Source organism: Phalangium opilio, unplaced genomic scaffold (genome assembly GCF_054372755.1).
Source record: "Phalangium opilio isolate 3A_F unplaced genomic scaffold, DU_Popi_V2 ptg000390l_1, whole genome shotgun sequence".
Taxonomy (NCBI): domain Eukaryota; kingdom Metazoa; phylum Arthropoda; class Arachnida; order Opiliones; family Phalangiidae; genus Phalangium; species Phalangium opilio.
This window is the reverse complement of record NW_028324234.1, coordinates 2,603,834-2,618,351: the sequence shown is the minus strand read 5'-3', so window position 1 is coordinate 2,618,351 and position 14,518 is coordinate 2,603,834. Positions and strand designations below refer to the sequence as shown.

General features: G+C 38.5%; 1 protein-coding gene across 3 annotated transcripts in view; it reads left to right on the top strand.

Moving 5' to 3' along the window:
- The window catches only part of LOC149596186 (multidrug resistance-associated protein 1-like), a 35,257-nt gene extending 21,409 nt beyond the window's left edge, over positions 1–13,848 (top strand). The window contains exons 6-18 of one of the 3 annotated variants that reach the window (XM_089861526.1): positions 94–297; positions 1,400–1,546; positions 4,605–4,695; positions 5,154–5,524; positions 6,900–7,067; positions 7,381–7,556; positions 7,733–7,838; positions 7,926–7,965; positions 8,032–8,450; positions 9,864–10,063; positions 10,219–10,345; positions 12,793–13,562; positions 13,632–13,848. In XM_089861526.1, the coding sequence (XP_089717652.1) occupies positions 94–297; positions 1,400–1,546; positions 4,605–4,695; positions 5,154–5,524; positions 6,900–7,067; positions 7,381–7,556; positions 7,733–7,838; positions 7,926–7,965; positions 8,032–8,450; positions 9,864–10,063; positions 10,219–10,345; positions 12,793–13,562; positions 13,632–13,743 (2,931 nt within the window). In that variant the 3' untranslated portion in view covers positions 13,744–13,848. Of the gene's footprint in view, positions 1–93; positions 298–1,399; positions 1,547–4,604; positions 4,696–5,153; positions 5,525–6,899; positions 7,068–7,380; positions 7,557–7,732; positions 7,839–7,925; positions 8,451–9,863; positions 10,064–10,218; positions 10,346–12,792; positions 13,563–13,631 lie in introns of all 3 variants that reach the window. The other 2 variants (XM_089861525.1, XM_089861527.1) reach the window with 2 other exon arrangements.
- The last annotated feature ends 670 nt before the right edge of the window (positions 13,849–14,518 follow it).

The following is a 14,518-nucleotide window of genomic DNA, read 5'->3' as shown; positions in this document are numbered from 1 at the left end:
GTCAGCGAGAAACTGACACACAATACCCTCATCCGTAAGGTGGAGAGATATGACCTTGATGTTGATTATTCTCCTTGTGATCTCGTTTATTAGATTGAGCTTATGAAGCTGAAGGACAACCGGATGAAAATGATGAGCGAAATCTTGAACGGAATCCGCGTCTTGAAATTGTACGCTTGGGAGAGATCATTCCACAGAATCATCCTTGAAATTAGGAAGAAAGAAATTGCACTCATGAAGAAACAAGGCCTCTTACAAGGAATGAACATATTTATATCTAGTCTCATACCAATTTTGGTACGAACGTAAAACATTTATTATAAGTGTATTATTATTATCGATCAGACACGTTGAAGCCCTCATATAAGTGGTTCCAGTATGAGCAGATCAAATATTAATGGTTCTCATAATCGCGGTTCCCTAAAACACAGTTTACCAATTGCGGCGGTTCCCAATACAGCGGTTCTTGAAAACGCGGTGTACCGTTACAGCAGTTCAGTAAAGAGTAGTACAACCGGGATGTGAAAAGTGGTAGTCGATTAAGAAGGACTAGGCTCGGTTTTTTGAACCCCAATTAGGTAAGGTTAGGCTATGAATATCTATTTGAACTTAATAGGTAATGTAAACTGCAAAGTTGATAATTGTTCAAATCTATAGTTAAACACTGCTTTTCCCAAAACAAAATCCGCTAGTTCTAAAACAGCAGTTTTGAACAATACCGCTGTTTTGGAATCGCGGGTGCTATTTCAGTAACTGCTAATGCAAGGTACACCAGGCACACAGAGCTGTAGAGATTTCAGCTCCGTATTCTTTGGTTAAATAAACGGAAGCATTGCACTGAATCTAGTCACGTAAATTAACTGTCTCATATGACTATGTGGAGCAAGGCAAGTTCAAAAATATTTCTTCCGCCGTAAGTTGATGAAAAACTATTTTGAAATCTCATTAGGATATAATTATATTTAATGGATAATCAAACATAACTGATTCGAGTCGAGTCTATTTTTAAATCACGGAGACTACCCGAAAGAAAATAATTACGTAACCTAACCAAACTTAACCTAACCTGAACCATCAAAATTTAATCTAGCCTCTCCCAACCTTACCGGAACCTACCACTCCACGTGTTCTAAATGGGTGAGACTGTTATTTCACGTGACTAGATAACAATGCAATTGTACCCACCTAGCGCTCAAACTAAATTCAAAAAGTCAGATGCCCCTGAAATATCCACGCTTTCGAAAGGCTCAAGATAGACGATAATGCCACAATCCAGGGACGAAATTAGACTGGTTAAAGATGTTTATCTGTTGGTCGTCATCTCTATTAAACTACTGAACTTCATGGCCTACACACGCTCTTACCTTCATTCCTACAATTATTGTTTCTAAATATTCAGATTACATCACCGTGTTTTGCCATGTACGTATTGGTTAACGAAGATAACGTTCTCACCTCGAGGAAAGCTTTCGTCTCCTTTCAGTTGGTACGATTACTAGCAACGTCAATGCTTTCCTTCCCGGATTTAGTAAATACCCTAGTTTTGGTAAGAACGGTGTCAGGGAGGGTCAAAGATAAATCTAGTATGTGCTTCTTCTACTAAATAAATTACCTGTTTTCCGATAGTCAGTGTCGTCGCCAGGGTTTCAAGTTTGGAAGGACTGAAGCCCTCACGAAAGTAGTATTTCCACTAATCCTTATCCCAATCAGCCATGGAAATAAGGTTTTTTTTTTCAGATAGTCCTCGGGACCAGTGACCCCGACATCAACAATATTCAAACTGGTCCCTGAGACCAGTTACCCCTGTGCGATTTATTTTACTACTGGTCCCACTATAAATTTATTTATAAATATAAAATTGCATGGTCCCAAATCATTTTTAATAATTTTATTTAGCCATCTTTGACTAAATTATCGTACGAAAGCCAAAAGATTATCGATTTTCAACCAAAATTATCATACGCTCCAGCGGTGTTCTGATTGACCTTGCAATTATACTAAAATCGGTACAACTTAATAATATTTACAAGGGTCCTGAAGGAGATGGACAAATAACGTCTCCAAACGTTTCTTCCATCCTGCCTTTGGATTTAAAACATGAATAATTTCATCCTATTTCACCTTTTTCTTCCTCTAGCGAGCCTTTTGTGCCCAGATTAGTTAGATTTCCCTCTAAATTATCGTACGCCGAAGCCGAATTATCGAATTTAGCCTACTAGTACAGCGTCATAATTATAGTAACTCATAAAATTATCGCATTGTACTATAATTATCGTACGTCTGGCAACGCTGTACTGATTACTACTAACCTGACACTACGACTAGGAGTTGAGGTAATAGATAGTTTTCACACATGGAGGATTAATACCATTTACACCAGGAAGCCGGGCTATCTGGAGGACAAAAACCCGTCTGCTTTTGTCCTCCAGATAGCCCGGCCTCCTGGTGTAAATGGTATGAATCCTCCATGAGTGAAAACTATCTATTAGGAAATAAGATTAAGACTCCTTGCAATGAGAAAGGAGTCGAAATTGGACGAAAATCTTTAATTAATAAACTGGTCCCCTTTCAATATTTATCAAAGTTTAGAATTAATAAACAAGTCCCTAGGACTCGTGACCCTCGGTTTTTGAACAAAAAAACTAGTCTGAGTAATTAATAAAGTGGTTTACAGGTCCAAAACCTGTCCTAATCCTATTTCGTTGACGCACAGCCCACTCGATCGGGCTATAGAAGCAAAATTAAGTCAAAAATCAGAGTGAACTCTTAACATTGCCGTCAATAGGAGGAACACCGTTTTTTGGTCCTAATTTTGAAAATACTGGTTGAAATCTCTTAAAATTTTAATGAGATTTGCAAAATAAAGTTTGCTATTTTTGTGCAAAGTTTTTCTCTTACAAAGCTTTTAATAAGAAAATTAAAACGAAAATTTACCATAATTTAATGGCTTAGTCTCAAACAGTTTAAATTTGTTTCCTTCAGTTTCACTGGTTCGAGTCTCTTGAAAGGTTTTAAATTATCATACAAAATTTCGAAGTTTTAAAACGAATAGTTCTTTTCCTAAAATTTCCCTAAGCGACAAAATAGGTTGTAGGATTATTCACAAACAAAATTTTAATGAATTTTCCGGAAGTGAATTGTTTGTTTAAAAACTTCGAAACTTTGCATCATAATTTAAAACCGTTCAATATGCCTCTCACTAAAATTTCAAGACATTCGATCGAGTGAAACGGAAGAAACTTATAAAACGGTTCGAAGACAAAGCCCTTTAAGTAGGGCTAATTTTCGTTCTAATATTTATGCAAAAAACTATAAAAGGGAAAATTTTGAAAATTTCCAGAAAATAGCAAACGTTGTTTTGCACATCTCTTTAAAATTTCAAGAGATTTGAACCAGTAGTTTCAAAATTAGGGCTAAATAACTGTGTTCCTCCCATAGCCGGTCATCTTAAAAGCTGGCTCCTTGGATTTGTCGAGCGAAAAAGCCCCAAATTACCAACAGTCCAACACGCGCTTTCACATAGGAAAAACATTGTGTGGAAGGGCTTCTATAGCGTGTGAAGCCAAAGCGTGATCGAGTGAGCTGTGGTTGTAGCAAGGAAGGCAAGAATGAGATCCAGTCAAGGCTAGGAGTCTATATCCGTGGAGTAGAAATTTATAATGACTAGAATTTTTAAACTGGTCCCTCCTGAATTTTCATAAATATTCTCAATTAATAAACTGGTTCCAAGGACCAGCAACCCCCGGATTTCGAATAAAAAAGCTGGTCCGAGCAATTAATAAACTGGTTTTTGACCTGTGGACCTGTGCTATTTCCAAGACTGGTTGAGTGATTGAGCCGGTGAGCGACGCGAAATATTTTTTTACGTGCAATTTTTTTAAAGAATTTAATGTCTTTTACTAAAGCTCCTAATTCTAGTAGGAAGGAATTTCTATTCAAAAAACAAATCAACTCAAAAAGAGCCGTTATATTTTGATTTGAATCATCCTAACTTTTAGGCAATTTTTTTCGCTCGATTTCACGAAAGATCATTAAACATAGGTGGACTGGAATGAAGATATAGCGCGTGGTTTATTCAGGGAAGCGCCTTTCTAGCACCACGCTGCAACCAATATAGAAACTTTTTCGTCTCAAATCATAGGCATAACATGACCTATGATTCAAAAAGTTTCGGGACTCTCCAGCTAGGGGCGACGAAAGGAGATGCCATTAGAAGAACGGCGGTTTTAGCTTATAATTCAAGTCCATCTTTGTTTTCTGGTCTTAGATTTCACGCACAACATACCAGTAACCGTAGGTACAACAAATGGGGGTAGGAAGTTGGGGACACGAGTTTGACATGAACCCTTTCGACGAGTTGAGCGAAAGCCTTTTCGTTTTAAATAAATATGTCCTTATGATGTTGCGAATCATTCGATTGCCATCGCGCTACTCTAAAACAAAGTTATGAAATTAAATAACAACAACTAATTTCATTTTACAAAACATTCCCCAACAATTTGGTATTTTTCATAGAAAAAGAATGATACAGGATTGTCACGTTGACCTTTCCTTTTCTTAAAACATTTCTAAGTAATACAAATTCAAAAAGAAATTCTTTTCAGACACAAGTCTCGGTAAAAAGAATTGCAAACTTGTTGAGTCGTGGAGAAACCAAGCATTACGTGGAGCAGATGGCTAGCGACGCCCAATATGGTATGTTAATTAACTAGGGACTTGAGAAAATGAGATACGTCTTTAGTTATTTCCGGCAACTATTCCAACACAAGCAGATGAATTTCATCTCAAAAATCAACTGGTAGAATTTAAAGATTTTCTTCAGAACTAGAGCAACCAATCCGGGGAATTGATATATAAAAATCCTCCTTTGATCATCAGGTTGTTTTCACATAGTAGTTTTATACCGCAGGTTAAAACGTATTCTGGGCTGGATATCCTTGGGATTAGTGCTTTAATTAATTATCAAAGAAAACCCCGGAAAGACTCAACTATCTCTCTCTATTAAAAAATCTTATTTGTAAAAAAGGCTAATCAACATGATTTACACGCCTGAAGTCCCTTTTTGATAGTTTCTAGATATTTTTGAACTAGCCTCTAACCACTGGTCAATTTTGAACAACCTTAACATCAATTCATTTCTATGAAACTTTCAGCAATTGAGATTAAGAAGGGAATATTTCATTGGAACCTGGAGGACGAAGCAGCAGGATCTCTTCAGGACATAAATTTGAGAGTGTCCCGTGGTTCCTTGGTGGCCGTGGTTGGTCCGGTGGGTTGTGGCAAGTCTTCGCTTTTGTCCGCTCTAGTTTCCGAGATGCGGAAGGTGCAAGGGGAAGTCAGAGTAGCCGGGAGAGTGGGATGCGTCACTCAACAGCCCTGGATCCAGAACACCTCACTCAGAGAGAATATACTCTTCGTAGACGAAATGGACCGGGAAAGATACGACAGCATCATACGCGCATGCGCCCTCCAACAAGACCTCGACCAGCTACCCGCTCACGACGAAACTGAGATTGGAGAAAGAGTATGTATCATTGAAACCCAAAGATTTTGTAAGAAAAAAGCTAAATTGTCAACCAAAGTTCGGTTTTTGAAAAGTGACGTCGGGTTAAAAAAAGGAGCTAAAGTCATTAATAGTAAAACAAAAAGCAGTGAAATCTGGATTTGGCAATCCTCAATATCCGTCTATTTATGCAAGGAGGAGTCGAAAAGGAGAATTGTACTCGCTTTTTAGAATGACAACCGTAAATCTTAACTCCCACAACGGGAGGAAGGGGGATGGTGTAACACTTGCTTCTAACTTATCTTTTGGCAAGCGGCATCAGATTTCCAATTGCACAATCAGCAAGAGGTGTTTTGTAAATAGTACATTTTGTGTTGGAGAGAGAGCGCAAATAGTATCTCAATATAGAAACAGTAAAACACGTGGCAAGAAGGAACCAAATGAATCCCGTTAGCCCTCGTTTCTAGCAAGCTTCGAGTTTAGGCTCGCGCTGTAGAATACTAGTTCAGCACACAATTCATCCATGTTCACCCATACATGGAAAACCGGTTTTAATCGATTCAAAACGCTTTAAAAGTTAAGTGTGAACAAAACTAAATACTCAAGAAACTAATTATGAACGCGGTTTTTGGAAATTGGTCCGCAAACAAACTTAAATGGGTTCGGAATTTTTGAAGGCTTGTTTCTAGTTTTCAGGGTTATTTCAAAAGGGAAAAAACTAGTTTTCTGGGATATTTTACTTGATATGAGACTATTGTTAAGGATGTTTCAACTATTTAGCAGACAACACTAATGGAAGTTCTAGTTGACAGATTAATAGAAATCAGGCTTCTTAAAGTGTGAACCGAGGCTGTTGAAATCAATTCAAATTGGTAATGAAGACGGTTTCAAAACGAGTTGGGCGAACTAGTTCTGAACACATTCCCATGTAAATGCGAACATAGTTTACGTCTCCTTTTCCACTCCTCCTTAATTTATGGCACTGCCATTTAATGAAGGTGGGGTTTTAAAATAGCTTCATCCTGCTTCTTAAGCACCTTTTGAAATGAAGCTCAAACGTGCGTTATTAAATGGGAGAGGGAAGGCAGAAGCGAATGAATATGCGATATTAGAAAGCATAGGATGTAACACTGTAAGACTGTTTCCATCTAGTGTGGCTTAACACGATTACATTGTCTTCCTTGGCTACGCTAATAATGATGAAAGGTGTCGCGCTTAACAGAGGACAGTGGATCTTATCGAACGCATTCCATATAAGATGTGTTTCACGGTAAGCTGCGGAAAAATACTCTAAAACATAATGCGCTGTACTTTAAAAACCTGGGGTGGCAACGTTATAATCATAGTTCCATAGATTTCGCTAGAAATGCTTTAGTTTACTAATTTTACGTGATAGGGTATCAACTTGAGTGGTGGTCAGAAGCAAAGGGTCAACGTGGCCAGAGCAATTTATCGAAATGACGATGTCTATCTCTTTGATGACCCGTTGGGGGCGGTTGACTCGCACGTAGCCAAACATCTCTTCAATGAAGTCCTCGGACCAAAGGGATTGCTTAGAAAAAAAGTAAAAAACGCAACTCATATCTTCTTTCAAAGCGCTTTTGATCAATCAAAATGTTTGGTCGACATGTCGTTGTTTAATTCTCGATAGTAGTTCAATATAGCAAGCCGGATAGCAATTCCTTTCTTTACTGAGATATAAATATCAGCTGACATCTCGTAAGCCACGTAGATTTTGATATAAATCCGCGCAACTCCAATAACAGTGGCTCAAAATGAACAAAATATACTATTGCTGTTGATCACTCACTGACACAAATTGCCTCTATTCGCAAATTCCTCGAACAGGCTACAAATAGGAATTCAATCTCTTACAGACCAGAGTTTTGGTTACGCACAACTTGAGCTTCATCCGAGAAGTGGACGAGATCTTCTTCATGAACAACGGACGAATCATCGAGAGGGGAACCTATGACGAAATCATCAGTCGTCAGGGAATGGCTAGAGATTATTTCGCGCAACACATGAGCGAAGAGAGCAAAGAAGAACGGTCGTAAGTGAATTTCAACCTGTATCTACACTTTCTACCGCAAGCTAAATTAAAAATTACTAAATACTCGACTGGAATATTTTGGGACAAACGCCATGTGGCGTGTAATACTTGTAGAGATAGCCCTTATTTTAAATTTAAAGAGCTGTTTATGAATTTTGGAAATTCAATTTTTGTAGTACATTTAAAGTCAAAGATGAGAGATTTCATCTTGCATCCCAAAGAAAAGCCTCGGATGAAGATGAGGCAAAACTCATGACAAAAGAGACGCTCAAAGAAGGAAATGTACGTACTCTTTAATATACGAGGTGAATTTGGAATTATCTTGGTTTCTTGAGAACTAAAAACTCTGCTCACTTTGGGCGTTTGCAGATATCCTTATCGCAATACAAACAATATTTTAAAGCATATGGTATTACAAGGTTTGCGATATTCGAAGTAGTAAACACCAGTGCTACAATCTTTAATTTCGCGGCAGTGTACTGGCTGTCTCTGTGGTGCGCCGACTCTAAGGAAGATTTTAAGGCTAACCCACACTTAAAGACAACCCGTATAGCGGTTTTAGTCCTTCTTGGTCTAGGCCAATCCTTTACGGGATTTCTGATGGTAATGATGAACGCCTTTCACTGTCTAAGGGTGGCGAAATCTTTACACGATAAAATGCTGGACAGCGTAACTCGCTCTCCCATGTCTTTTTTCGACACGACTCCCGTAGGAAGGATACTCAATCGTTTCTCCCAAGATATCGACGCACTCGACCAGCAATTACCTCCAGTTTTATGGGTAACCAATTGCGGATTAGTACTTTTAGTGGCTTTCACGATTGGAATTGCGATATACTTACCATTATTCATAATTCCCTGCATTGTTGTTGTCGTTGGATACGTTTTACTTCAGGTAGGAACTAGATTTTCATCTCATGTCATATGTAATTATTAATATCAATTGTTAATAGTCGTGGTTAAACACGGAATTCCTATCGAGTGAGAGATGGCAGCTTTTGATTTTAAATCATCTTAGAGTTGGTTGCATTTTATAGCTTGGAACTCTTGAACCGAGACTATTGAAAAACAGAAACATACCAATGAACATTAAACATATTTAAGATTATTATCGAAGTTTTCCGAATACAGCAGGAATTTTACATGATTTTTATTTTTATAATGTTTTATTAAGCGTAGAACAGGGTTCATACATCTTTGGAAAACAAATTTCCCTGAGATTTCCAGGTTTTTCCCCATATACTCCCCTGAATTTTCCACGTTCTTCCCGTATAGGGATTATCCTATGGAGCAAATGTTAACGAAGGAGGGGGAGGAATTATGACTATTACATAATTGAAGGGCATCCCCGTATCTGTAATATAACCAGAGTTATGAGCCTCCAAAGTATAGTGTAATGTTAATCCTATGAAGGGTATGTTTATGAACATTTTGCTTAATTACTCGGCCCCTGTTTGACGCAAATTTCCCTGATTTACCTGAATTTTCCCTGAGGTTTTTGTCAACTATTTATTTCCCTGATTTTTGCAGGTTTTCCCGGTTTTCCAGGTTTGTATGAACCCTGTAGAAGAGCCCTTAAAGAGACGAGAAAGAGGCCTTGGCGCCACGACTGTACTGAGACTTTTCCACCCAGCTAAATAAAAAAAAAATACTACAAATCATTGAAATATTGAAGCGCTTAAGTGTTTCGGCCTAATATATTTTACTAGCTGTTACCCGCGGCATCGCTCGTGTGTAATAGGAAATTCCATCAAAATGATATAAAGAATGGGTAGAATTTACTGATGACTAATATTTTTGTAGCACCCTAGGAACAAAGGCAGTCAGCGTTGCGGCGTTGCCCGTCAGCTAGTCGGGACATTTTTTATCACTTTTCACGCGGACATTATTCCATAAAGATGGGTTTTTAAGTTTTTGGCAGCCATTTAAAAAGATGGCAACAAATCGAACCCAGAGACCATTCAGCCCGTCTATGGGTTAAAGGAAACCAGTATATTTAATATTTGTGAAATCGGTTGAATTTCACGGACTTTGTTGAATAGAGAAGATTTTTTATATTTCTGGGCGCCATTTATTAAGATGGTGGCGGATTGGAAAAATATTTCTTAGTACGTGCCTACTACTTATTTGTAACGTTCCTGCAAATTTTCATCCTTCTAGGGCAAGCGGTTTGGGCTGGGCGTTGATTATCAGTGAGTCAGTCAGGACTTTTTCAAAATGTTGTAGAAGGCATGTAGGCGCCTACTCCCGGGGGGAAATACTCCGTAATATGGCATATAAACTGAAGATTTTCCCTTATCTTTCGTAGCGTTTCTTGATGTCGAGCAATCGTCAACTCAAGCGGATAACAAGCTTGAGAAATTCCTTCCTGTTTTCGCACGTGGGAGGATCAGTGGGTGGCGCCACTGTCATCAGGGCGTGTAACGCTGGAGAGAACTTCGAACGACACTTCCTAAAACTGATCGACGAATGTACTGCCTCTAATTATATGATGAACATGGCGCAAAGGTATCTCGTTCACTAATTTTGTAATTAAAGCCTGGTTTCAATCTCCTATTTTTCATTTTGAAGCGACAGCTTTTTCAGCATAAACACTACGTTGAAAAGCAAAGCGGGCATTCCAAATCGCAACTCTTATTCAATAAATTACAGTTTCTTTACAGATGGCTGTCAGTACGCTACAATATCTTGGGAAACTGCTTGATGTTTTGCACCGCAATTTTCTTAATTATGAGCAAAGGGACTCTGTCAGCTGATGTTGTAGGATTGATCTTGGCTAATGCCGATCGGGTAAGCTCTACGAATGATGACCAAACGAGTAAACCAACATATTTGCTATATGCTAAAATCCCCGCTAGTTTTTTGCTTAACTCCTGATAATGCTTTTCTTAGCGTGAAAGTGAAACGTCACTAAAGTGGGACGGTACAAAAAGACTAATGGATACTGAATTAACAAAAAATATCTCGAGGTGGAATTGCATGTAGGGGTTCGAATGGGAGATTAATATCGCTGTATCATCTTTAGTGACGATGTAATTTTAGGTTAGGTACAATTACTTCCACTATACTTGTAAGTGGGGCTGTTACGTTATCAATAATACCTTTAATTGTCGTTTCAAGTCGCGGCATTGAAAAACACTTTTCAGAACTTTACTCGCGTTACTACACTGATGAAGTGCTACGTTTTAAGACTAAAATCTAAGAAGCTTATTTAGGTCATTTAGCAATGGTAAAACCGATTACTCGATAAGAATATATTCTACACTATCTTTAGTGAGAAAGGGCTGGAAACTGTAAAAGAACCTGTTCGTACTTCGATTATTTGTGAAACCATGTTTTCCTTCCTACAAAATTCAAAAACTTGTGTTTTTGTGAAAACTCCTTTTATTTGGTCGATTTTATTGAATTTTCTCTCATTGCGATTCACACTCATATCACTTTATTTGATCGATTACTGATAGATCGAGTTTCCTCTGCACGTTTTATACTATGATCAATATTCTTTCATTCAAAGTACATTTTAGTGCAAAGTAATATTTAGTACCATGTTACGTAATTGACATATGTGATATTCTCGGTTGAAATGATTTTTTATACTCATCGCTACGGGTCGCTAACGAACTTTTCAAAGCAAGCTGTAATAAACCATAGATCAAATATGGCACCCGAGAATCGTGGTTGTTGTTTGTCATTCTTAATTAATGCTCAACAGAACCATTCATAATAATTAGTTAAGAGTTAAAGAAACCTAACTAATATAAAAGGATATAACAAAAACTTCTTATATTTTTTTATAAATACCTAATCTCTAACCTAACGCAAGGTTACCTACCCCACTCTTCCCTTACCTAACTTACGAGAATAACATTCAGCCGTTAAAATATTAACTATCTCGTTCCTTGAGTAATTAAAATGATATTGAACATATGTCAATTATATCTCCCTATTTGCGAACTCTCTGGTTCGTTATCCTATTTAAAGCGCTTGTTGTTCATTTCATGAGGTAGAGTTCGTGACTTAGTGTCGACGAATATACGCCTGCATAACTGCATCAGTAACTGGCATCAAAAGCATCGATGACCAAAAAATGAAATTGATATCTTAATGAGAGTGATTTCATGGTACTCATCAGATGCCCATCAGAAAAATCGGCTGTGAGGGGGGGGGTTTCTGATGAGCATAGGGTTTATGATGTTAATTTCGTCATTTTGCATCATGACAATATAAAGGTTAGTAGATCGAAAACGTCGAATTAACAAATGACAAATGGGATCTTAATTGATAACATTATTAAAAAAACTATACATCATCGCGGTAAACCCAAAGGATGACGAAAGAATCTTAAGTTGTAGGTTTTTGTTTAAATTAAAAAATTTTGTGTAACCGATTTGCTGTAAAAGCTAGGTTACAGGTTGAAACAATGAGCTCAAGACCAATAAAGAAATTTGATCTCTTGATTCAGGTTCATTAGGGTTAGTAATTGTTACATGAAGAAATAAGTAAATAATAATGATAATGGCTAATTACAATGCATGTGATAGGATGGTAAGTGAGAGCGCCAGACGAGGGGTGCGCCGTTCGGAGGTAGCTAAAAGCAACACTTACTAGGGTGAAAGTAGATCCAATTGTGTTCCATCTTAGGCCTACTGAAGTGATGGCACGAACTGAGAACGTTAACGAGCTGAAACTAGTCATAAAGGACCTAATCACTGGATTGCATCTAACAAGGTCAATATACCCTAAAACTAAACAGATCTTAGCTTAGAAGGTGAATGGGCCTACCGCACTAGCTAATTAACTCTCAGCTAACACCAACAACCATCCGTGATAACTGCCACTTAACAGGATACTATCATGATGACTAAATGAACCAGACTGTTGAACAGACTGCAACAAGATGAGCCTGTACACTCACTTTATTACACAGCTGACCCGACTTTATATAGCCAAGTCCCTCGACTCGAAGTAGGACGGCCCGAAGGTGGATAGGAAATAGAGGACGCGGGCATGACCTAGCACTCTACCTCTGCTTGATCGAGACTTAAATGTATATACTTTTGGTGATATACCATTATCTATACACTTAAGTCGTTATCATGTCTTATCTTTCAAATATAATATATTCTTTAATTGGCTAATGAGAATATCTCCTGAATTTTGAAAAGCCATTGCGCAGATTTTTCTTTTTTGTCTATTGTCTACTAACAAGTACTGATTTAATATATTAAAAATCACAGCTACTGCAAATTCTGAAACTCTTTATCGCTGCCTCTACTGGTTTGGAATCAAATGTCGTCTCCATAGAAAGAATTGACGAATACTGTCGTTTGGTGTCTGAGGCTGAGTGGGATAAACCAGAATCTCAACCTGCATCTGATTGGCCTCAACGAGGACAAATTACATTCCGCAATTATAGCACCAGATATCGCGAAGGATTGGATTTGGTTTTGAATGATATAAATGTCCGAATAGAAGCCGGAGAGAAGGTGGGCGTCGTGGGGCGAACAGGCTCCGGAAAGTCGTCACTGACGCTGGCGCTCTTCCGTCTCATCGAGGGGGTGCGCGGTCAGATTATCATAGACGGAGTGGAAACGGAGGGATTGGGCTTGTCCGATTTACGATCGCGGCTGACCATCATCCCCCAAGAGCCCGTCCTTTTCTCGGGTACGCTCAGACTCAACCTGGATCCCTTTGGGCAACAAGACGACCAGCGACTGTGGGCCGCCCTCGAACACTCACACCTAAAATCCTTCGTGAAATCACTCGAGCATGGGCTGGATCACCCCGTGGCCGAAGGAGGACAGAATCTGAGCGTCGGACAGCGTCAGTTGGTCTGCTTAGCTCGTGCCATGTTGAGGAACTCTAAGATTCTTATATTGGACGAAGCGACGGCCTCGGTCGACATGGACACCGACGATCTCATTCAAGAGACCATCAAGAACGAATTCGCCAACTCTACCATCATCACCATCGCGCACAGAATAAACACAATCTTGGAGTACGACAAGTTAGTATATCTAGTAATTATACTGGCTTAAACAATGCGGCCACATGGTTGTCTTTTAACTCTTCATAGGGTGATGGTTCTAGATCAGGGCCGAATTGTAGAATTCAACTCACCGCATTTTCTCTTGAAAAATGAAAAATCAATGTTTCATAAATTGGCTAAAGATGCTAAAATTCTATAGTTCACCCTTATATCAACCTTTCAATCAATGTTTTATATATTATCACTCGAACGAAGAATGGATATTTTCTAACCTCATCAATAAAATCTTCCTTATTAACATCTAATATCTTTTTACTTCCATTAATTAAACTTTACTTTTTCTTTCCGTTAAGCCTTGGTCAGCCACTACTTGTAATAGCTCTCAAAAAAATGCCGCGTATGCGTGCGCTCATGAAATTTATGACGTGGGATAATGCCATTGGCTGAAACACCGACGTATTCGCCGAATGCAGCCGAAAAAATAGAACACAACTTGCACCCGACCGAACGGTAATTCTGTCGGGCTCGGCGTAAAGACTTTTCGGTCGAACCCCTTTCTGCCAGGGTGCCGTCGTCTTTTCCGTCGAGTGGGAATCTAGCTTTAGGGTTAAGATGTAGGCGGGGATCAACTGTAGAAAAATTCGAACAAACAATTTAAAAAATATAAGAATTTACCAACCCCTTAAATAAACCCTAAAAATAAAAAAATTCTAAAATAAACGGGTCAAAGGCCGAGCAAGAAAACATACAGTCTTAATAAAAATCACCCCTTTCTATCTTGCTCGACCATCCCGAAAAATAACCCAAAGAAAAAAATCTACCCATGCGTCACCCTAAATACCGCAGGATAGAAATTCCTACTTTCGAATGCCTGCAATATGTCTATAAATATGGTCATGTTACAGTTTTAAATTGGCAGCTGGATTTCAACTTTCCCATCACTTTTGCAGACCTGTAACATGTCCATAAATGTG